General features: G+C 36.8%; 3 protein-coding genes and 1 long non-coding RNA gene across 7 annotated transcripts; 2 read left to right on the top strand and 2 right to left on the bottom strand.

The window, feature by feature from the left end:
• Positions 1–2,732: 2,732 nt before the first annotated feature.
• Positions 2,733–4,229, bottom strand: LOC137709518 (uncharacterized). 2 transcript variants are annotated; one of them, XM_088688733.1, is made up of 3 exons: positions 3,725–4,229; positions 3,016–3,630; positions 2,733–2,982 (listed from the first exon to the last, which is right to left on the bottom strand). In XM_088688733.1, the coding sequence occupies exons 1-2, from the start codon at positions 3,995–3,997 to the stop codon at positions 3,064–3,066; spliced, it is 840 nt and encodes a 279-aa protein (XP_088544859.1). In that variant the 5' UTR covers positions 3,998–4,229; the 3' UTR covers positions 2,733–2,982; positions 3,016–3,063. The 2 variants fall into 2 exon arrangements, with proteins under 2 accessions (XP_088544859.1, XP_068304704.2); XM_068448603.2 differs by having other exon boundaries at positions 2,733–3,630.
• A 2,215-nt stretch (positions 4,230–6,444) lies between these two features.
• LOC148689321 (ankyrin repeat-containing protein ITN1-like) lies at positions 6,445–8,417 on the top strand. 3 transcript variants are annotated; one of them, XM_088688829.1, is made up of 3 exons: positions 6,445–7,082; positions 7,299–7,479; positions 8,296–8,417. In XM_088688829.1, exons 1-2 carry the CDS (start codon positions 6,652–6,654, stop codon positions 7,456–7,458), a joined length of 591 nt encoding a protein of 196 aa, XP_088544955.1. In that variant the 5' UTR covers positions 6,445–6,651; the 3' UTR covers positions 7,459–7,479; positions 8,296–8,417. The 3 variants fall into 3 exon arrangements, with proteins under 3 accessions (XP_088544955.1, XP_088544954.1, XP_088544956.1); XM_088688828.1 differs by lacking the exon at positions 8,296–8,417 and having other exon boundaries at positions 6,446–7,082; positions 7,299–7,928; XM_088688830.1 differs by lacking the exon at positions 8,296–8,417 and having other exon boundaries at positions 6,453–7,076; positions 7,299–7,928.
• A 9,371-nt stretch (positions 8,418–17,788) lies between these two features.
• Positions 17,789–18,643, bottom strand: LOC148689320 (uncharacterized). Its single transcript, XR_015958752.1, has 2 exons — positions 18,458–18,643; positions 17,789–18,303 (listed from the first exon to the last, which is right to left on the bottom strand). It is a non-coding gene; the product is annotated as an uncharacterized LOC148689320 (long non-coding RNA).
• Positions 18,644–21,139: 2,496 nt separating this feature from the next.
• Positions 21,140–22,667, top strand: LOC137709331 (transcription factor MYB15). The gene is made up of 3 exons (XM_068448415.2): positions 21,140–21,358; positions 21,496–21,625; positions 22,027–22,667. The coding sequence occupies exons 1-3, from the start codon at positions 21,226–21,228 to the stop codon at positions 22,538–22,540; spliced, it is 777 nt and encodes a 258-aa protein (XP_068304516.2). The 5' UTR covers positions 21,140–21,225; the 3' UTR covers positions 22,541–22,667.
• The last annotated feature ends 200 nt before the right edge of the window (positions 22,668–22,867 follow it).

Here is a 22,867-nt window from a genome sequence, read left to right as displayed (position 1 = left end):
AGAGTCGCCTAGGCATTATGTCACATCCCGTCCCGGGGGGGGGGGGGGGGGGATCACTTCCCGAGCCCGCTCCACCATCGTAGCATGATATTGTCCGCTTTGGGCCCCGACCACGTCCTCACGATTTTGTTTCTGGGAACTCACACGAGAACTTCTGGATGGTTCACCTATCCTGGGAATGCTATCGCGCGTTACTCGCTTAACTTCGGAGTTCCGATGGAACCTGAAGCCAGTGAGCTCCCAAAAGGCCTCGTGCTAGGTAGGGATGAGAATATACATATAAGGATCACTCCCCTGGGCGATGTGGAATGTCACAATCCACCCCTCTTAGGGGCCCGACGTCCTCGTCGGCACACACGCGGCCAAGGTTAGGCTCTGATACCAAATTGTCACATCCCGGCCCTAGGGGAACCACTGCCCTGGCCCGCTCCACCACCGTAGCACGATATTGTCCGCTTTGGGCCCCGACCACGCCCTCACGGTTTTATTTTTGGGAACTCACACGAGAACTTCTTGATGGGTCACCCATCCTGGGAATGCTCTCGCGCGCTACTCGCTTAACTTCGGAGTTCCGATGGAACCCGAAGCCAGTGAGCTCCCAAAAGGCCTTGTACTAGGTAGGGATGAGAATATACATATAAGGATCACTCCCCTGGGCGATGTGGGATTGTGACATCCCACATCGCCCAGGGGAGTGATCCTTATATTTATATTCCACAATCCCACATCGCCCAGGGGAGTGATCCTTATATGTATATTCTCATCCCTACCTAGCATGAGGCCTTTTGGGAGCTCACTGGCTTCGGGTTCCATCGGAACTCCGAAGTTAAGCGAGTAGCGCGCGAGAGCATTCCCAAGATGGGTGACCCATCGGGAAGTTCTCGTATGAGTTCCCAGAAACAAAACCGTGAAGGCGTGGTCGGGGCCCAAAACGGACAATATCGTGCTACGGTGGTGGAGCGGGCCTAGGAAGTGGTCCCCCCAGGACCAGGATATGACACGTTAGGCGACTGACCACCGTCTCGATTAATCCTAAGCGTTTGAAAATTAAGAAAGAGTGCCTAAACCTGCTTAGGTGCCCGCCTCAACTGCTTAGGGGTTTGCCTTAACCGCTTAAAAGCCCGCCTATTCAACCCAGATTTGCCTAGGTCGCGACTTTCACTTACAGAGATAGTAGATAACTTTCATTTTACATTTTATTTTTTCCAATAAGTTATAAGAAACTTGTTAAATACTTAGATGAACACACATTATCTGCTTGTTTCCCATGTTTTCATTATGTTCCAAAACTTTATAATCAATAATTGCATTTTATTTTACAATGTATGTATCCTAATGAAATTGTGTCTTTTTTAAGTATAAGCAAATACTTATTTATACAACTCATAATAAATTTACTTAAATCTACCTAGTCCACCTAGACCCCCACCTAATCCACCTAAGCCCCTACCTGGTCCACCTAAACCCCCGCCTAATCCACCTAATCACGATTAGACGCTAAGCACCAACCCACCACCGACTAGTGCTTAGCGCCTTGTAGAACCTTCATTTAAGCACATTATATGCCTAAAGCACCAACCCATTGAACAAAAACAGATAGTGCATTGATTTCTAAGATGCTTTGGAACCTCCTCAACAAACAAGGTAGTGAAATGTCTTTAATAAATAAATAAAGATGTCAAAAAAATAAAATTAAATAAATAAATAAAGATGTGCAATGTGCATCAGCATCAATTGCAGTTTATGTGCACTTTCTTATAAAATTTTAGAGGTGTGCTATCTAGATACAATTTTTTTTTTACTTTTTAACTTTTGGTATGTAGTTAGATCGAATAAATTAAAAAAAATCAAAGAACAAAAATTAACAAAAGGTCGTGAAAAATAAAAATAAGTTTGCGAATAGTACCAGCCAAAATTTTACGGCTCAAATCTACATTGTCAAAACTACCACATCATGATATGGTGTGCCAGATTTTACAAGCATTGGATGTTTATAAAATTTGATTAAATAATGACTAGTGACATGTAGGGAGGTTGAAAGAAAGGACATGGATCCTCTCTTGAGCTCAGGATGGGGATCCTCCTAACCAGCCCATCTGGGCCGTTCAAACTTAATCCAACGGTTGATATTATTATAATTTTTAGAGGGTCCCCCTGTGTAGAGCCGTTTGATTAAATTTGAACGACCCAGATGGGCTGGTCAGGAGGATCCCCATCTTGAGCTCAGGAAAGGATCCTCTTCCTGAAAGAAAAACTAGAGGTGATTATGCCTTATCACTAGAATTATATTACGTGATGAATGAGACACTCACGAGCAAGGACATACAAGCAGAGTAAAAATAGTCCATATCTTTTGATATATCTTCTGTTACAACCAAGATTTCCAACAATTTAACACAAACACACGCTTCCGATTTCCTATCAGACAACTCTCACAAAAAGTATGAGATTTAATGTATTTTGATTCCATGTTCATTTCCGACATGAGATCTATCATAATATCAGAAAATCCTACCAAAATTTCTCATATTTTTTAGTTTATGCACTAGTTGTTATTAAGTTTTACTCCTCAAATCAAAATCGCCTAAATGACCATATCATGATAAGGTGTGCCAAATCTCATAAGCACACCTCTCACAAAGCATGTAATCCCATGGGTGAGACACTCTTACATTGAGGTCAATAAATACCCGCCAAGAGGGAGCGAAAGTAAAGCAAGAGAAATTCATTGATTGCGTACTAAATATAAATTCATATTTTTTTATATATAACTGGTTACAATCAAGATATTCTTACATGAATACAGCTTCCAATTTTCTGTGGCATGGCTAGTCTGCATTATATATATATATATATATATATATATATATATATATAACTTAACCACATAAAACTCACAGGTCTCAAGAAAACAGGCAAAACAGAGAAGTAAATGTAAATACAGAATGTTCTGTGTTTTGTCCTCAGTGTACCACAAGGAACCTACACAATTAAAATCTTGATGTCCCTTCCAACCACAGAAGCTGCATCAAACACGAAACAGAGAATTTTCACGCCAAAAACTTAATGCCCCCTCTCTGTCTGCTGGTGGTGGTGGTTCATCCTATCAATAAACCCTTCCATAATTACCCTCTTGTTATTATCCCTACACTCCGCCTCCGACCACCTCCTCACATATTCCGGCGAGATTGTAATCGAACTCTGCCACGGAAAAAAGTAGAGCCAAATTGATGAGACAAGGATTGCAATCGCCTTGCCCCAAAATACCGTCACTGCAAGGCTGATGAGAAGAAAATATGTTCCAGAGTTGAAACAGTAGGACCCCACCTTCGTGTTCTTCGGTTTCGCGGCGGGGTTGTGAGGATTCCCGAGGCTCTGTTTCGTCGGGTCCAAGAGAGTTTTGGACAACCTTTCGGATTCCGAAACCGAACTCGAAGAAGATAATGCGGATGATGATGAACTGGAAGAACGAGAATGTAACGACATCTCAGAATTTGGCTTTGTTTCTTCAATTTTTTTCACCGACTCATCGCCTCCCAAATTCAGGGACGCCTCATTTCTGAACGAAAAACACCGCTTTGATCCGAATGAGTACTGCCGGCAAACTTTCCGATCACGAGCTGTCTTGGCCTGCAAAATACCAAAAAACCATTGTTAAAATCGAAAAACAAAAACAACCCAAAATCTATAATCCATCAAAGATTAAGGATTTCGGAACACCGACCAAGATTGTTTCGAACACCACGGATTTCACTGCCTTGGAAAAAGTTTTGTTCGGACGAGGAGGCATATTCGAGTTCACAGAACCTGCCGGAGAAGAACACCCTCTGTCCAGAGACATTGTTTTCGTCAGCAGAGCTGCCTTCTTGTCCTCCCTGGATTCAACAGTTCGGACCTGTCTCCTCCAGGAAGCTTTGTTCTCGAGCACCATGTCCACGTCCACCGGTCGGAAACAGTGCAGAAATTTGGGTTTTGACTTCGAAACGTTTTTCTTCATTATGTCCGTTACCAACAACAAAAAGAAACGCCTGAACGGGCTTGTCTAAGATGGGATAATTAATGGGGTTAAGGTTTTGGTCAAAACAAGGAAAGAGCAAGAAGGGAAACAGAGACAATCTATTTTCATTTGGGAGTTTTGGGTGTTGGAGGCCGGCAGTGGTGTCTTGTTCATTTACTAGACAACGAGTGATCGGTTGGAAGTTGAGACTTTGGGAGTTATGTCCAAGGGAGCAGGATTCTCTCTTCCCTTTTTTTTTTCTCTTTTTTCATTTTTTTTTTATTTAAACGGTCACGGTTAAGTCACGTTAATATTTTATATTAAAATTTTATAACAAGAAAAAAACAAAATAAGAGAATATGAAAAGAATAGATCGAAAGAGATGGGAAGTGAAGAAGGAAGAATCTAGTTCATGTACTAGGGTGTGCGCGCGGGTGTTTTGTGCTTATCTTGTTTTCTCTCTCTTAACTAAAGTGTACCATGTGGAGTTTATTTATCAAATCATTGTAAAAATTGCTGAAGGCAATCCAAAGAAGTTGAAAACTTTTATCACGTAGATGATTTATATATGTTATGTTAGTGATTCAATATTTTGTCCTTGGATTGTGATGCGACATATGAAGAGATGTGTTAAAAATATATCATATAGAAAAATAAAAAATAAGTCTTGCATTAAATGTTAACAAGACCCGAACATGTTCACCTATTGCCAAATAATTTTGAATTGATTGTTAATTATTGTGAGAGGAAACCTTTTAACTAGGAAAAATTAGGTGTCTATTCCTATTTTTCCTACTCCATTGATTAAAACTTTATTCCTTTTTAAATTTTGATTAAAATTCTTAGATTTTAATAAATGTCATTAATTATTTCAATAAATTTTTTTTTTTTGCTTTTAAATATATTCATTTAGTGTTAGAAACGTTACATTTGATATATTTATATTTATGGCTGAATTTTTTATTATATATTTTTATATTTAGTTTGTACCCATTTTTATTTTGCAAGCCTTTTTTTTAAGTTGTACCAATTTTTAATGACATAATTATGTGTGTGTGTGTGTGTTTTTTTTTGGGGGGGGGGGGGGATGGTAAAAAAAAAATTGTACCAATTTTCTTTTCAGCTTTAATTTGTATCTATATATTAATTCATTTTTGTGCCCATATTTTTTAAACCTTTATTTGTATTTGTACCCATATTTTTTAATTTATTTGTACCCATTTTTTATTTTGCTAAATGTAGCATGCTAATTATATGTATTTATTTTTATGTATTAAACTATATTAATAGTTATTTTTTAAAATATGTTAATAATTATGTGGGCACATTACTTTTTTGTTATAATTTTTGTGAAGAACAATATTACTCTAAATTTGATTTTTAAGTATTTATTATATTTTAAAATATTATTTGAATTTCATAATTTGTGGGACATTAAATTTATAAATGCATGAGTTAAATCTCTTAAATGAAACTAAGGATCTCGATCAAAATATTTAAACAAACAAGGTTTCAGTCCAACAATTGAGTTGATTAAGAATTGGAACCAAAATAACCCTTTTAACTACATTTGCTTTAGGACCTTTTCAGCACGGGAGACAAGTTTAGGGTTACAAGTTATATAATACTTATTTATTTTTGGGAGGGGAGGAGATTAATGGGTTATCAATTTAATTGAGTTGGTTGGTGTGGTTGAGACTTATGGTTTGAGTGTTTGACATAGTGGCAAGCAAATGGCCGTCCATTTAATTTGATTGGAGAGATTTTTTACTCTTAGCACATTAGGTGGGGCAAATAATTAATAAGAATTTGACAAGTTTGATTGTCTTTTAGCATTTTTTTTTCTGTTTTAGCTTCCTTTTGTGACACTAAGTATAATTATTGAATGCTTAAGAAGTTGAGTATTTCTTTTTTCTACTCTAATTATACTGTTGCCGAATAGAGATATTGATCTTGACATTGCATGATCCATTTTACTCACTTTAAAACGTTGTGCTTTGACCAAAATAGAAAAACAAAACAATCTGAGTTGGCTTATAACATGTCGATACAAAGGAAAGCTAGCAAGAGCAATTGCTCAAGCCTACAGTCTACGGTCTATGCCAATATTATCATTTTTATGTGTTTATATTGGTACAAGTACTTCTATGAATCTATATATTGAGAATTAACAAGTAAATGGAAAGAAATTGGCCATAATGAAGTATTCAAATGTCTTTTATGTCTTGCTTATCATGGTAATCTTTTCTTAGTACACAAGAGGTGGAAGATGAGTACTTTTACCTAGGGGTGGGCAAACGGGCCTGGTCCCTTTTTTTTTGGGAACAAACGGGGCGGGGCAGGCCGGGGCATGGTTATTTACGGGGCGGGCCGGTTCCTACACCTTAGAAAAACGGGGCCCCGGACCGGCCCGTTTCATATTATAATCAACGGTTGAGATTGAATGATAACCTATCATTCAATCTGAACCGTTAATTTGTAACCTAGGTTTCCAAATCAGTTTCAGACTTCAGTGTTCAGTCTCAAATCTCAATCTCTCCAACACTCCAACCCTTTCTCAAATTCGCGGCGCCGCTCCTCCGTCCACCTTCTCCGACACGACACGACTTCAGTGTTCACTTGTAGGAGGTGATGGGGATTTAGAGAAGGGTCCGATGACTGCACAGCCAAACCAGAACTCTCTAGCGGAGCCATCGCCGTCGCCGTCTCCGTCTTCCACGACGTCGGCGCCGGCTTTGGTGCTTTCTAACTCCGGAAAGCGGATGGACCAGGCGGGGAAGAAGAAGTACTTGAAGCAGGTCACCGGGCGGCACAACGACACGGAGCTCCACTTGGCGGCTCAGCGCGCGGATCTAGCCGCCGTGAAGAAGATTCTCGGTGATATCGATTCGCAGATTGTGGGGACAGTTAGCGGTGCGGAGTTTGATACGAAGGTGGCTGAGGTTCGGGCGGCGGTAGTGAATGAGGTCAATGAGCTGGGAGAGACGGCTTTGTTCACAGCAGCGGATAAAGGGCACCTTGATGTGGTTAAGGAGCTGTTGAAATATTCGAATCGGGAGACCGTTACGAAGAAGAACCGGTCCGGGTTTGACAAATTTGCCCTTGTTTTCTTGTGTTGGATCCCATCATGGAGTCCCGACGTATTTAAAATTATACACTTTGTGCAATCACATTCTCTAAAATTTAACAAGAAAAGTCAATCAGCAATGCAATTATGGATCTGGGATTTAATCTAAACTATTATTATATTGCTTACTTACATGTGATTATTGTTTTGATTAGGGTTTTGATGTGTTAATAGGAGGAGGGGTTGCAGAAATTCCAAGCAGAAGTGGAGGAGGAGGAAGAGAAGGAACAATGCAGTCCGGTTTCTGTATTGGACCCTCCATTCCAAGACGATGATGAGAGACATGACGATGAAGACGATTTTGATTTGGAGTGCAGCTATGCCAATGTGCTGAGTATCTAATAATTGCCATGCTGTACTAAACTTTTTTTTAATTTTTATACCCTTGTTTGCTGGTTGTGTGGTCCTTTTCAATGAGCTTGTTACTGTTTGTTACGTAGGACATGAAAGTTCAAAGCAAAGATTGTTTTTGTCATGACACCATGCTTATCTTTGTGGGATCCATAGCCAGATTGCTTCTCCATGTTTTTATCAGTGTTTCGGTTCAGAAGTGTCGGTCAAAACGCTTGTTGTCTTTGTATCGATGTTACATACGTAATTTTGCAGTGACCATAACTGCATATGTGACCCACAGTTCTGTTTTCTGATGTCAATGTGCATGTGTTGGTTCATCAACCCTAGTTGTTCATTTCAAATTTGTGATTGTGTTTTGAGAGTTTTTAGTGGTTTTCAGTTTTGATCATACCCTTTTTATTCATTTATAGGCTCATTGATTGCCCTGCTTCAAAATGTGGCAATTATTCACCTATTTTCTGCATTTCTTCTTCCTGTTTTGTTATGGAACCTGTTGAAGGCACGAGAGTTGTTTCCCCCGTTCTCTGTTTTTCCTCAGTGTTATTACAGTTAAATAAAGATCCGTATATAGGACACGAGAGTAGGAGAGGATCAGTTCAAAGTTTCAAAATTAGAACTGCACATTAATAAATTTTGGAGGCATGTATATGTTTGTGTATGTGCCTTTAGTTTGTTTTCCCATCTGAGTAACAAATGTTGGTTCCTAAATGTGATATCAAAGTAACAGGTTATTTTTGAGTGTATGGACAACTCTTGTAGCAATTTTGAATTTTCGAACAAGTTACCAATTTTGGTCTTTCCTGCATTGAATTTACAGGAACAAAGCACCACCTTCTGCTGAAGCGTCGTAGATTTGAGCAATTGGCGGGGTTAGATCCAATTGAACTCGAAAAAAGAATGCTAGAAGAAGAAGATAGTGATGATGATGAATGTGAGAATGACGAGTTAGAAACATTGGATAGCAGCAGGGAAGAAACTCTTGAAGTGCTTCTCAGAGAAGTACTTAAATTAAGTGTGGCGTAATTAACTGGTAAATTGGTTTTAAAGTAATCCTTGTGGATACAGTCTCATGCTTGCATATCTATACTATTATTGATTTGCAGGCTTGTGAGTAACTTAATTTGGGTCTTTTGAATCTCTATTTTTAGGTGTTTAAAAGTCTACAACATCCAGCTGCTTGATTTAAAAAATAATGTGCAGTTTGCAATCTGTGCAGTTTTATGCAGTTTGCAATCTGTGCAGTTTTGTGCAGATTGCAATCTGTGCAGTTTTTTGTGCAGATTGCAATCTGTGCAGTTTGCAATCTGTATTCTGTACAATTTTTTTTTTTTTTTTTTCAAACAACCAAAAAAAAAAAAAGACCCGTGGACCCGGCTCGTTTCAGCCGGGTCGGGTAATGTCCGGTTCTTATATTAAAAAAAGTAATCCCCGGCCCGGCCCACCCCGTTCCCTTTGAACCTAGGTCCGGTCCGGTCCCTTCAAAATTGGGCCCGGCCCGGCCCGTGCCCAGCCCTACTTTTACCAATGTGGTGAGTACATCGGTAAGTTAAAGACAAGGAAAAAAAAAATAACAAGATTCAAACTCGAGAGTGGGAAGACATTCACACTATCATGGGCAACTAGATTAACTAACGTTTGTGTTATCATTCTTTCTCCTAGTCCTAAAGCGGTTGTTGACCTACCAGTTAGTAAGTAAATACAGAGGTAATCACCTTTTTAGGCATATTTTACAATATTTTTCATAATTTGAATCAACCATATTTAAGGTTATAACTAAAAGATCATCCTTACAAACTTTAACTAAAATCGGAAGACGTTTAGTTCCCTAATTGGGAGTTTAGAAGTAGATGAACATAATGTTGTTGATAAACTGTGAAATGTTTATAATAATAATTAAGGGGTTGGAGATTTCTGCTTTGAGTGAATTTCTGCAAGAATGATTTATGAATAAGGACCTAAAAAATGAATGATTCAAATCAATGAGATTACTTTGTGGTGCAGGCCCAAAAATTAGTTAGCACCATATTAAATTACTAAATAGTTAGCTATTGACCGCTTCTATTCAATTAATCAATAAATTAATTAACTAATCAAAGTTTGGGTAAAGATCAATGGCCCAACAAATTAAGGAAAGAAACAAGGAATGGCCCTTAGGCCGAGAAACTCAAAGCCCCCAATTGTCATCTGGATTTTGTAGCCTGGATCCACGTAAGCATTTCCTGACCTAGCCCAACTGACTAGAAATTTAGGTTAGGACATTATAGATACAAAAAATAGAATTTTAACGAAAAGTTCTCAATACTGTTTACTTTGACCAAAAACTACATTTTTACACTAAAAAATCAATCTTAGTACTATTCACTTGACCTTTTATTTTGTCTTTATCATTAAAACTCAAAGTTTTCAAGTCATTTTCATTAGTTTTCCTGAAAAAAAAAAAAAAAAAAAAAAAAAAAAAAAAAAAAAAAAAAAAAAAAAAGACTTCGGCTTAAGACTAAATTCCATCAGCACTGACTGGTGTTCGTAAGAATTAGAAGAGTTGGAGTCAAGTTTCCCCACAATTAAACGCGCAAAGTATCACCATCGTTTAAATAAATTAATTACTGAGTTTAATTGAATATACATGCATGCATTAAGCTTGGATTACTGAAGTCGCTTTTCTTAAAGTATTGGAGTCAAGTCTGATCATCTGCAGAATTTTTCTGGCAAAAAAATAACATAATGCTCGACTTTGACTTAGTCCGATAACACTATAGATAATCAAACGCGTACATAGGGTTGACCTTGCTTCAGTGTTGAAATACCAAAAGGATTTTCTTACCACTGCAGAAGTTCCAGAAAATAAAAAAATGTTTTGGTTAGATGCAGTGCACGTACAAGAGTACAAGAGGAGAAGTTTCTGCCTCCCAAGTGAATCTTACATAAACTATATCATATATAGTCACAAGCATTCTTAATTACGACCGATTTGGATGGAGTGTGATTTCAAATGTAATAATTTAAAAGGTTAATAACTTGTTTGCTTAATCCATATTAATATATGCTAGGGTTTGAATAAGAAGGAATATGGATAAAACAACTGGATTTCGAATTATTCATATAGCTAGTAATTTAAATTCATTAATTCCATATGTACACCATCCAATTATAAACAAATGCATTCAATCGAATATCTTCTTTTTTTTTTTTTTTTTTAATTTTTAGAAAATTTAACCTTATTGTCAAATACAAATTCTTATTTTCATTTGCATGACGGCGTGTGTTGAAACTCCGGTGGCTAATCTAACATTTAACTTACTAATGCTATCGCTCGAATAAAAAAAAAATACTTATTTTCAAATATCCAAAGGGAGCCTTGCACAGTACACAGATAATTACATAACTAGCATATGGGCACACACAAAGTGTGTGAGAAAATTTTTTATTTTTGTTTTGAAATAGAAGGAGAGAGGAAGAGAGTGATAGAGAATGTGAGAGTGGGAAGTTTTTTTTTAATTTTATTATTTTATTTTAATTAGAGATATATTATAATTACATGAAGGTGAGACTGTAGTATCCCACATCGGCCACACGAGGGTCGAGTCCTGGCCTTATATATCCATTCGCAACTCTTAAGTTCCAAGGACGCGTTTTGCGGCTACGGATCACCGGCTTCGGCCACGGGTACCGGTCCGCAGAAACAAAACCGCGAGGTAGCCCTGTCTTCGGGCAGGGAATGCAAGAGCGGACAATATCCTTGGAGGCTGGGAGTTGGGATGTGACAATTTGGTATCAGAGCCGGACTCGTGCTGGTTCGGTGTGCCGACGAGGACGTCGGGCTCCCTAAGGGGGGTGGATTGTAGTATCCCACATCGGCCACACGAGGGTCGAGTCCTGGCCTTATATATCCATTCGCAACTCTTAAGTTTCAAGGACGCGTTTTGCGGCTACGGATCACCGGCTTCGGCCACGGGTACCGGTCCGCAGAAACAAAACCGCGAGGTAGCCCTGTCTTCGGGCAGGGAATGCAAGAGCGGACAATATCCTTGGAGGCTGGGAGTTGGGATGTGACACCTAAAGTGAAAGCTTTTAACATCAACGATGGGATATTGATTGCCGTGCAAGAGAGGTTCATAGAGATTGGCTGGATTTGTGCTTTAAAAAAACTTGCATAAATCGATTCATACCTTAGTTGGAGTATCTAAAACATCAAAATCATCATTCATTTGTAAAAAATAGCTTGTTTTTCTCTACGAGAGTGTATTAATGATATTGCCAGTATAGAACGTAGGAGAAAGATTACGTGATGATTAGGTTTGTTTAATTGGTGCACGTTTACCGATAAATCTTATTTTTGTTGTTAGGTTCAACTTGTACTTGATACAAACATTCACATTTAAAGTTTAAGTTAGGTGTAGAAGGTGATTATATGGGTTCAAATAAATTTCCCTACATATATACATATTGTATACATAAATGAGTAATGTCTTGTTTTCTAGATGTTTATATTGGTAAACTGTGATATGATTATCTTACGGTTATAGTTAATAATTCACAACGACGTTATTATTACTACAACAAAATTAGTAGTTACGTTGTGGACCTATTATACTAATGTAGATTATTAAACTTAGATGTGATTATATCCATTGCACTACCGAAAGTTCATATTAAATGATAGTGTAACTTTTATTTATTTATTTATTAATTGTACAATAGACTAACTCCGTATTCATACAGTTTATTTCCTTACATCGAAGGTAGCTATCAAGTTCTTGTGAATAAATATGTGAACATAATGACAAAACAAGTTCTCTTTAATTAGCTAATTAATTACGTGTATTATTCCACGCATGCCGCAGTGACGTTGGAAGTGAGAAGGGGACAGAGTGGGAATACGTGAAAACATGGACCACGTAAAGAGAACACGATAATGTTGAGCACATGGCAGCTCGACTCGGACTTCAAAGTCAACACTCTGTCTTCACGCACGAATTGCTAAGTAAACGACGACGCATGGAATATGCCGTATCTTCTCTGTGCATGGAATTTCTTTTCTTTTCTTTTTCGTTACAGTATGCATATGGAATTCATGCCTGATGATGACTGCTGTGTGCAACTGTGGGCCTCTCTGAACTACATAGAAAATGAATTAACGGACGACAGTTTATGAAATTCAAAACTTGACCACACAAACAGAATAATTAACCTCCTTGAATTATACATTTGAAGGATGAATATTATAAATAAATAATGTTAGAGATACTAAATTAGTAAATAAAAATTTTATAAACTAAATGATGTGGTTATTGATAATTAGATTATTACTAAGTATTGATTAATGTATTTATTTTTATTATTGATGCATTATTTTGGTTGTAAATTAAGTTTAAAAATTTAATCACTTTAACATTACTTTATACAAAATGCTTTAGGTTGTCGTATGTGTTATGATTATGTTTTTTTTATCTTTTGAATTACTTAACAAAAGTCTCAAACGCTTTAGGGATTGGATTCTTGAATCTTGAGGTACGAATAAATTCAAACGCTTTCAACAACTAAAGCTACAAGCCCTTGCAATCTAGTTTGAGTGTGCTCGGGTAACAAATAAAAGATATCACATCTTTGAATTAAAATTATTACTGAAATTGTTTTGATGCTTATAAAATTAATTTGTAAAATCCACTGCCTCATATTTTTTTGAGAGAGAGATCTTGACGAAAAGTTGAGGCGATGTTTCTTTGCAGTTTTCAGGTCTCAATCGACTTTCCTTAAGTGCATTGACCACTTCAGTTTGCCGTTCAAAATTCATGCCCTTATTCAAAACTAGGGTGGGAAATCAGTCTCAGTTTCACAACAGTTGTACACAACTATTTAAAGGGAAGATATTCTCTCCGGATCTCTTGCACCAAAGCTCACCAATCAATTAATCTGGGCTCTTGAAATTTGATCAAACGACTAAAATTATTATAACTTTTTAAGGGGCCTTTGAAATTTGATCCAACAGCTACAAACCTGGGGCCCCTTAAAAAGTTATAATAATTTTAGCTATCGGATCAAATTTCAAGGACCCAAATTAATTAATTGGTAGGATCTGTTCCCCTATTTAAACTCAAGTAAGGCAATAGAATGACCTCATTTTGTTTTCCTATTTTTGAAGACCTGATGAAGTGAGGATCGTACATTTGTTACTGAAAATGGTCCCGATCATAGTCTTCCGACAATTAGGAAGACCCCAAATGGGCAGATGGTCTGTTGCTTGCTTCTATCTCCTTCCCTTTGGGGTCTTAAAAAAGAAAGATTCTTCATTGACCATGAAAGTATAGAGCCAACCTGATTCAAATCACATAACAACAAATTCGATTCACACGCGTGGTGTGAAACATCGTACAAATTATCTTGCTTCGCTACGTGTTATTTAAATAATAGACCATTCATATTGCATTATTTCAGCTAATTTGGTTATCAACGTCACTTGATCATTGTCACGTACATTGTACGACATGTAGCAATTAGTCATTAAAGAATGCAATCCTTTCTCGATAATTTGAGAGACAACTTACAATTCATAATATTGAACGTTTTATTCATAATTGTAATTGTGACAACCCGTCCCAAAATTTATTATTTTATAAATTTTATAATGTGAATTTACAAAAATACCCTAGAGGTGAAGGTTTTGACTTTCATGGACCAACATGTTGTGAGACATACTAATATTCTTTTAGTATGTTTCTGAAGTACTCGACGATATGAACGAGTAAGCGCAAGCAGAAGTGAATTTGGAATTAAGAATCGAAAGTATTTTGAAGAAATAACTATTCTATTTATATTATTTTAATATATGCTAAAAAGGAGGACAATGAGTGTGTGCATGTGTATGTGATGGAAATGGGGAAGAAAAAGAAAAAAAATGGGGGGAGAAGAGGAAATGAGGAGAAGGGAAGGGCTATTGCCCAATCAGGAAGAGAAGAGAAGTGAGGGACCAACCAGGGAAGAGAGCAAGGAGGAAAAAGGAGGGAGAAAAGAAAAAGGGTGGGGGGGGGGGGGGGAGGAGGGGAAACCCGGTTTCCCTCAACCTGTGACCCGACCCGGTGGATTCTCCCATCTCTGGTCACCTTAGACGACAAGGTTAGTGTAAAAATGACCCTTACCATGAGGCCAACTGATCCCTCTTCCATTTTCATGTAAAAATTGGGTGGAAATTGGTGAATTTTGGGTAAAACCGTGCAAAAAGGGGGCACACGGGTTGGGTTTCATTCCACCATGATTTGAAGCTACCTCCTCCAATTACCACCACAAATAGACTCTCCTTAACCTCAGGAACAAAGCCCAAACACTTGTGGAGGCGTCGGAGTGAGCATGGAGGTCGAATCGAAGCACACCATTTTTAGGGTTTCCGGCGGAATTATGTAAAATTGAGGTGTTTCTCGGAAAAATTAGACTTGGCCACAGGCGCCAATCATTCGGGACACCTCATTGCGCATGCTAGAGAATCATAGCATGGACTCTAGGTGAGTGGGTCTTTTCCTTTTATCATAGGCATATAATTAATAGTTCCACAAATGCTTTTAAATTGATTTATGCATGTCACCTACAAATAATGGATGTGAACTACGAATGGTTTGATCCCTGTTTAGGGTAAGTAGGCAGTCTAACAAGACGTTAGATGCAGCCATAAAATAAACGAGACTAAATAATTGAGACAATAACCTGTTTGAGGAATTGAATAGTGTGAAGGAGATTGGTAGAAAATGCAAGATATAACCTTAGGTTTTGGTAGTTAAATGTTGGTCATAAATTAAGATGTAAATAATCAAGAAATTGAAGTAAGGAAAGGTAAGTAATGATAGTTAATCTAACTAGTGTCTAGTTGGACTTATCATCGATGATTACTCTCGAAAGTAAATAGTTCGGGAGTGAGGTGTTACAGTTTATGCATTTCATGCCATTTGTATATATGTTTATATATCTGGAAGTATTATGATATAGTTAAATTTCAGATTTACATCATGGCATATTCATGTATATATTACCTGAACCTAACTATTGTGAATGCTTTGAAGTGCTAAATAATGCCGCGGATGCCTAGGTAAGCTTCAGGTGAGTACATGTTGATGATAGTGATGGTGGTGAGTATGATTGTGTTGAGATATATTATAGCTCATAAACCTGCACCCCGGTGTTAGTGCTCCCGCCTATGGTCAGGGCACAGTCCTTCACGTGATGTTCACCTCCCGCACCTTACACTCACCTTGGATCCAAGGTAGGTGCACAGTCTTGTCGTACAGACCACTTTAGGTGGTTCCGACTCGTGTGCATGTATACTTATTGAGCTATTGGCTAGCATGATGGATGAGATATGTGATGAGATATGGATAAGTCGTACAGGTCACAAGAGGTGACTCCGACTTATATGCTAGCCATGATCGATGAGATATGGATAGGATAAGTCGTACATGTCACAAGAAGTGACTCTGACTTATATGCTAGCCATGATTGATGAGATATGGATAAGTCGTACAGGTCACTATAGGTGACTCCGACTTATGTGCTAGCATTGATTGATGTGATATATGTGTACAGTTGTACAGGTCACCATAGGTGATTCTGACTTGCATGCTAGTATCATTTATTAAGCACGTGATTATTTATATTGTTAATGAGATGCTGGATAGTGGTATACTTCCGAGTTTACTTTTAGTATACTTTTGATTTCATACTTTTACGTAGTATGATTTGTTGGAAACTATACATGTTTTACGGCGAGAGGTTACTACCTTTGATAACAGAAATGATTTTGAAAATCTTTGTTTCGACCATTCACATTTTCTATTTTTGCACCTCTCCAGGTTCTAATAGCAAAGTTCCGTATCAACGATGACTTGTGGCACTCCCAGTTCAGGTGGCTCCTTATGATAGTATAATCATTATCTTACCTTACTGTGCTTACTTATGCTCTGTATCACGCGTGAAATGGGTCCATACCCACTCACCGTGCATTTGTGTATATAGGCACTTTTAAGTTTAAATTTATTCACATTTTACACATTATTACCTTTTATGGCTTCGTCACCTTCCAGGTGTCGGCCAGCACAGCTCGATTTGGAATCCTAGTGGACTTTTCGGGTCGGGATGTGTCAGTAATTGTGATAAAACCCAACATATGTTGGATAGTGTAGATGCATGGTTAAGTTGGGATAGTTTTGTGTGATTATTAGTGTGTCACTGACTTGACTTTTAGATCTTAACATAGTATCAGAGCCTTGACATGGTCATACGTGATGCAATCCCATATAGAAAGCAAGACATAACAAATTACAACTTATATCAAACTGTGTAGGTGGTTAAATTGGGACAACATGTACATCAGTATGATTAATAGTGATCTACCAGCTTGCCTATGAGTTCTTGACCTCAATATCCGAGTTCTTACACATAGATATTATCAAAGCTAGACTATCAATCTTGTAAGTGAGAGGCCTTAGATTCGATTTTCCAATTTGAACCACATTATTGCTAGTCCATTGTGAGGCTAAGCGTACCCCCTCCCCTTAGTGTAGATAATATCGTTTGTTCAGAAAAATATATAATTAAGGTAAATTTGATAAAAAAAAAAGTTATTAATTTAATTTGGGCAATTTATTTAGATCACTAAATAGTTTTTAATGCTTATAAGAAGAGATCACTGAAGAGAAATTTTAGCAGGTGGTACTATAACCTTACCATCAACCTATGCTAAAGCATAAATTAATCATTGACACAAACCAAACTTCTTATAATTTCTTTGAGGTAATACAAAAAATTAATCACTGTTTAATGTTTGTAGACAAATTAAACATTTTCATTTCGTTGGCAAACATGCTAGCAAAAGTTTTAGGGTAAATTTTAACATTTCATAATTTCAAAACGAATTACAGACTACTCATTTGGGAAGTGTTTTAATGACTAAAAACGTTTTTAAAGAAAATATTATTGGGTTTAAAAAACACTTGAATTGCTTCTAGCAAGAAGCACCGATGATGTGCTTCTTGTAGGAAGCACTTTAAGTGCCATTTCAGGATTAACTTGCATTATTATTAATGATTAGTTTCAAAAATATTTTCTTTAAAAACATTTTTAAACATTTAAAAGCACTTCCCAAACGAGCCAATAAAACAAGATACAAGACTAATTAAAAAAAATATAGAATAATGATGTACTTACCACATTTTTCATCTCACATTTGTACCATCTCTCTAATAGAGGTAGGGTCCACCAACATATGTGGGTCCTATTTCTATTAGATATGTGATACAAATACAATATAACAAAATGTAACAAAAGTAACGTTACCAAAAATATATCAATTCTAATTGAACAAGCAAATCTAAATTCACAAGGACCAAAAAACATAGATCTTGTCTCCTTTAAATTAAAGATTAACTTAATAAAATAACTTAGCAGATATGCAAATTCCTAACATACTCAGTTCCATATTACTTTGCCATTGCCACACATTTATGGCATGTTTACATATGGGGAAAGGATGGTGGAATGGGAATCATTCCCCATTCCTGATTATTCCTCCGTTTACCAACTTAAGCAGAATGAACAATTCTGCGGGCCCCCCCGTAAAATCAGGAATTCATCTCCTGATATTGTCGGAATTGGATTACCTAGAAGAAGGTAGTATTTGGATTCTGGGGAGAAGGCTCCATCCGGAATCAAATTTTCCTTCCCAAAATGCATTGCACCTTCAATACTCCTTTCCATCTTCTCGTTGTCCTCTGTTATCTTCTCCAACAGCTATTTACTCCTCTGCGGCCTCCTCTCGCTCCACCACCTCAAAATCCTCCACGTCCACCTTCATAGGATTCGGCAAAATCAACCCAAAAATGGCAAGCATACCCAAAGAAAAAATCAAATCTTCAGAAAATCTGAACCCAGTTACCACCATTGATAATAATAGAAAATTCAGCAACACAAGGAAACAGAAGTGATGGAGAAGAGAGTGGTACCAGAGAGGCCGAGGGAGAGGAGCGGGTTCAGGTGAGAGAGACCCGAGAAAGACCCAAATTGGAGCTCGGGGATGCAGAATCCCACACTGAGGCACAGGCTCCGACGCCTGCAAGTCGCTGAAGAAGAAGCAGTAGGAACGGTGATCTCTCCGTTGGGATGAGGCTATAAGCTGTGGGTTCTAGATAATTTCACTAAAAATCCAAAAATAAAATAATAAAAGTTTTACTTAAAAATAAAAAGTAATAATGGTTCTCTTTTCTAAAAAAAAACAAAAAAGAATAAAATATTTACTAAAAATAATTAGCATATAAAATAGATTAATTAAACTAGAGGTATTTTAGTAATCACAATAGTTTGCATTCCGATTCATGTGAATTAGTAAACAATTATATAAATCAATGTCATTCCTACTTCGATTTCAGACAGTTTTAGTAAACAACTTCAAAATGAATCTGATTCTGACTCCACCTCATTTCTATTCCTCCTCAATTCAATTCCACTCAATTTGATTACAGATTAGTAAACGCGCCCTTAGTCTTCTCAACAAACACAACAGTTTGTCAAGTTCAAGCCATACAATTTGAAGGGAAATCTAAAAAGAAAAATTATTATTAGTATACGGAAGATTCATAAATAAGTAGAAACTTCACCAAATTATTCAACTTGTCAACAGAAGTCAAACTTCAGAAAGCTTTCATTCCCATAAAAAAGTAGAAACTTCAAGGATTTTATTTTCTAAATAGGTGTAAAGATAAATTGACATTTTGAATTTGGTTTGTGAGGGTATTTAGGTAGTAAATAAGGGCTCAAAGAGATATTTATTCTTTAATTAAAAATAATATAGATGTAGAAAGTAAATTATGTGTAGAAATAAGTTATATAGGTTCAAACAAAATTTCTCTTTTCTTATGCTTCAACAAAATATTAACTGATCTTATTATGGCATATAGCCATATACATTTATTACAAAGAGTTTTTACTATTACAAAAAGGTTTATTATATTAACACCTCACTTATTATTGAATAAACCCACATACTTAATACACCACACATACTTCCCCATAATTCCCTCACACCCCACATTCTCAACATACACCTCACATTTTCTCCATACACCCCACATTTTCTATACACCCCATATTTTTCAAATCTTATAACGCTCAATTTTAAACGTCTTAGGATTTTGTTTTTCGTTCAACTCTGTTGTTTTTCGTTCATTTTAAATGGCTTAGTTGGCTCATTGAACTGTGACTTAAGTTTACTGCTTCACCATCCGAATCACGCTCTAACATCTTAGAAATTAAACGTCTTATGATTCTCTTTTTCGTTATACTCTGTTCTTCAGGCCATGTTTAACCTGTGTAGCCTATTAATTTTTTTATGGTGATTTTGATACATGTGAACTTTTAAGTTAAGCTTTGATGTAATATCTTACAAAGCAGTAGGCATTTTTCATATGAAAACTATGGTTTGCTAACAAATTTTATAGCTATCGGATATCTATGTTCATCCAATTTGTAGTATTCATACTTCCTAAATGCTCTGTACTTTCTATTTTGTAAGATAAACCTAGTTGAAAATAACCATAAAAAATGGAGGGTGGGAGGAATTTTGATAGTTGAAGAAGATAAATAATAAAAATGATTTGTGGTGTATTTAGAAATTTTTTATTTTTTTTAAAACTTAATAAGGTCAAAATTGTCATTACATAGAATACATAAATCATTTAGTATTAAAATTTTATGTAGAGTGCATTCAACATTTTGTGGAGTGCTAATATAAAAAGCCTTACAAAAATATGATCAATGATATCTCTAACATTAGGAGGCAGATTGTCTGCCCTTTTGTTTGGGTGCCTTTACCATCCCCTTCTATTTGTGCGGTCACGGTTAAGTCACGTCAACATTTTATATTTCTATTGCTTTTTGTCTTATTGCTTTTTGTCTTAATAAAAAAATCAATATAAAATATTGAAGTGATTTAACCATGACTGCATAAATAGAAGAGGATATAAAAGACATCCAAACAAAAGAGCGGACAATCTACCTTTCTAACATTATATACTCGAAACAACGGATTCTCATATAATATACGATGATGATCCGTAGCCAGACAAACTTCTTCGCCCCATGACGTTGTTGTCATAGTTTGTCTCTAAATATCAAAATTTTCCTTTGTCCACACTTGCAATTATTTTATGTGGGTATTCCTTTACCGGCGCCATCCGTGGCCACACAATTTTATATCAGGCAGCAAGTACCAGGGGTTGACTGGATATACACCGGGCAGATTATGCAAATGAACCCATGCAAAAGGAGGCGTCTGCGGTGCAACACATGGTGTGATGAAAGTAGGAACCATCATGGATCAAGGTGGCCTGTTTCCTTGAAGCTGGCTATTTTGCACTCGTTTTCAATAGGTTACTTGATATAATTCCACCTGATAACATACAGTCAAAGTCACTCTATATACATAAAAAACGAGCATGTAGCTCCGCTGAATCTTCTTCTTGAGGCCCACTTGTAGGGAAGTTGCCAAAGCTCCTTTTTTATTATTTAGGGTGTGGGACCGAAAACAAGAAAAATACATTCAGGGCAACGTCATGTCAATACTATATTGTGTGGCACACGTTTTTGGGACTGCTATAAATAAGAGTTTCAACTTCCGGAAAAGCCTGAAAAACAAGCAGTGGAGATCTCACTCAAACTTCAGAGAAAGCAAGTGATAAACCAGAGAGAAAGAGTAGAGAGAACTTGATTAGGAAAAATGGTTAGAACTCCTTGCCGCGATGAAAATGGAATGAAGAAAGGTACGTGGACACCTGATGAAGACAGGAAGCTAATTGCTTATGTCACCAGGTATGGCTACTGGAATTGGCGCCAACTTCCCAAATTTGCAGGTGAGACACTAAGTGATTGATTAAGTTGATGAACTTGTAATTAGAGATGATAATTGAATTGGGTTTTAGTTGTTAAAGTATTTAGCTGAAGAGTTAATCACGTCTTAGTGCTAATTAATTTGGTTTTACTTGATTAGGTTTGTCGAGGTGTGGGAAGAGTTGTAGACTGCGGTGGATGAATTATTTGAGGCCAAACATCAAGAGAGGAAACTACAGCAAAGAAGAAGAGGAAACTATTGTCAAATTACACGAAAAATTGGGGAATAGGTATAACACCCCTCTTAATTTATGCAACAAAGGCCCTAATTGTTTGATAACTTGGATCACGTAAAATCGTATGTTTTAAGCCACTAGGGTTAGCCCAATAGTGAGGATGGCCGTAGAGTGAGAAGAGGAGTATGCTATGTTCATCGTCTGAAACCCTCCAATGTAACAAAAAAAAAAAAAAGAAAAAAAAAAAGCCTTTTGTAATCCAGAATTCAGTAATTGCCGGATTGCTCTAGTAGATTGAAAATTTCCTCCTCAATTTGTGTCCAGTATTCAAATCCCCCTCCTCTTAATTTAGCTTAGAACATTGCTTTGTAATAAACAAAATCTAGAATTCAGTAATTAGTTAAGTGTAAATATATCTCATGACATATATTAATCTTGTTTTCCTTTATTTGCAGATGGTCTGCTATAGCAGCTCAGCTACCAGGAAGAACGGACAATGAGATCAAAAATCACTGGCATACAAACCTCAAGAAGCGCACGAATAATAAACAGTGCAACTCATCATTTTCATCATCAGCCACAAATACTGAAGAAACTCCCAGTTACTCAAGCCTTGAAGCAGCAGTGGATCAACCAATTAAGAAAGCTATTTTTCCAAATACAGAAAGTACCGTTACCTCTCAAGTAACCCAAAAAACTGATGATCGTGTTGATAATAGCTCCCAACTTTCGCCGTCTCCACAACCGTCATCGAGTGAAGTCTCATCCATGAGTGCAGATAATAATTGGGTTAATTATGTGGAAGACATCAATGCTACTTCCATGGAAGCATTTGCAGATAGTCAGTTCATCGATGATTTCTGGACCGAGCCTTTTTTGGCTGATAATTCCTACATTCCAAGTGGGTTTTACACGCCCTTGATGGATTCCGAGTTTGTGTATCCACTATTTGGTGGAGATTTCTTGTAAAGTGAGGTCGTCTTATCTAATCAAAATATCATTTTATGCTTGGAGATACAATGTAATGCCAGCATTTTGTGTTTTTGTGATGAACAAGAACTTTCCTATAAAAAATTACAGCATGATGAAATTACAATTCTTTATCTTATTTATCGAATTAGTACTAAACATGCTAGCTACTTCTTCACTGGAAGAATGGAACAATAACTGATTTGTAGCTAAGCTTGGTTATCAAAATTAAATTAAATTAACATGGACATATGTAAACGTATTTGTACTTCGTATATTTCTGTATATAGACTATAAATCCACGATAAAATTAGGCGACACAAGTAT

This window comes from Pyrus communis, chromosome 17 (assembly GCF_041283825.1).
Source record: "Pyrus communis isolate YQ-2024b chromosome 17, ASM4128382v1, whole genome shotgun sequence".
Lineage (NCBI taxonomy): Eukaryota > Viridiplantae > Streptophyta > Magnoliopsida > Rosales > Rosaceae > Pyrus > Pyrus communis.
This window is presented reverse-complemented; position numbering and strand designations above follow the sequence as displayed.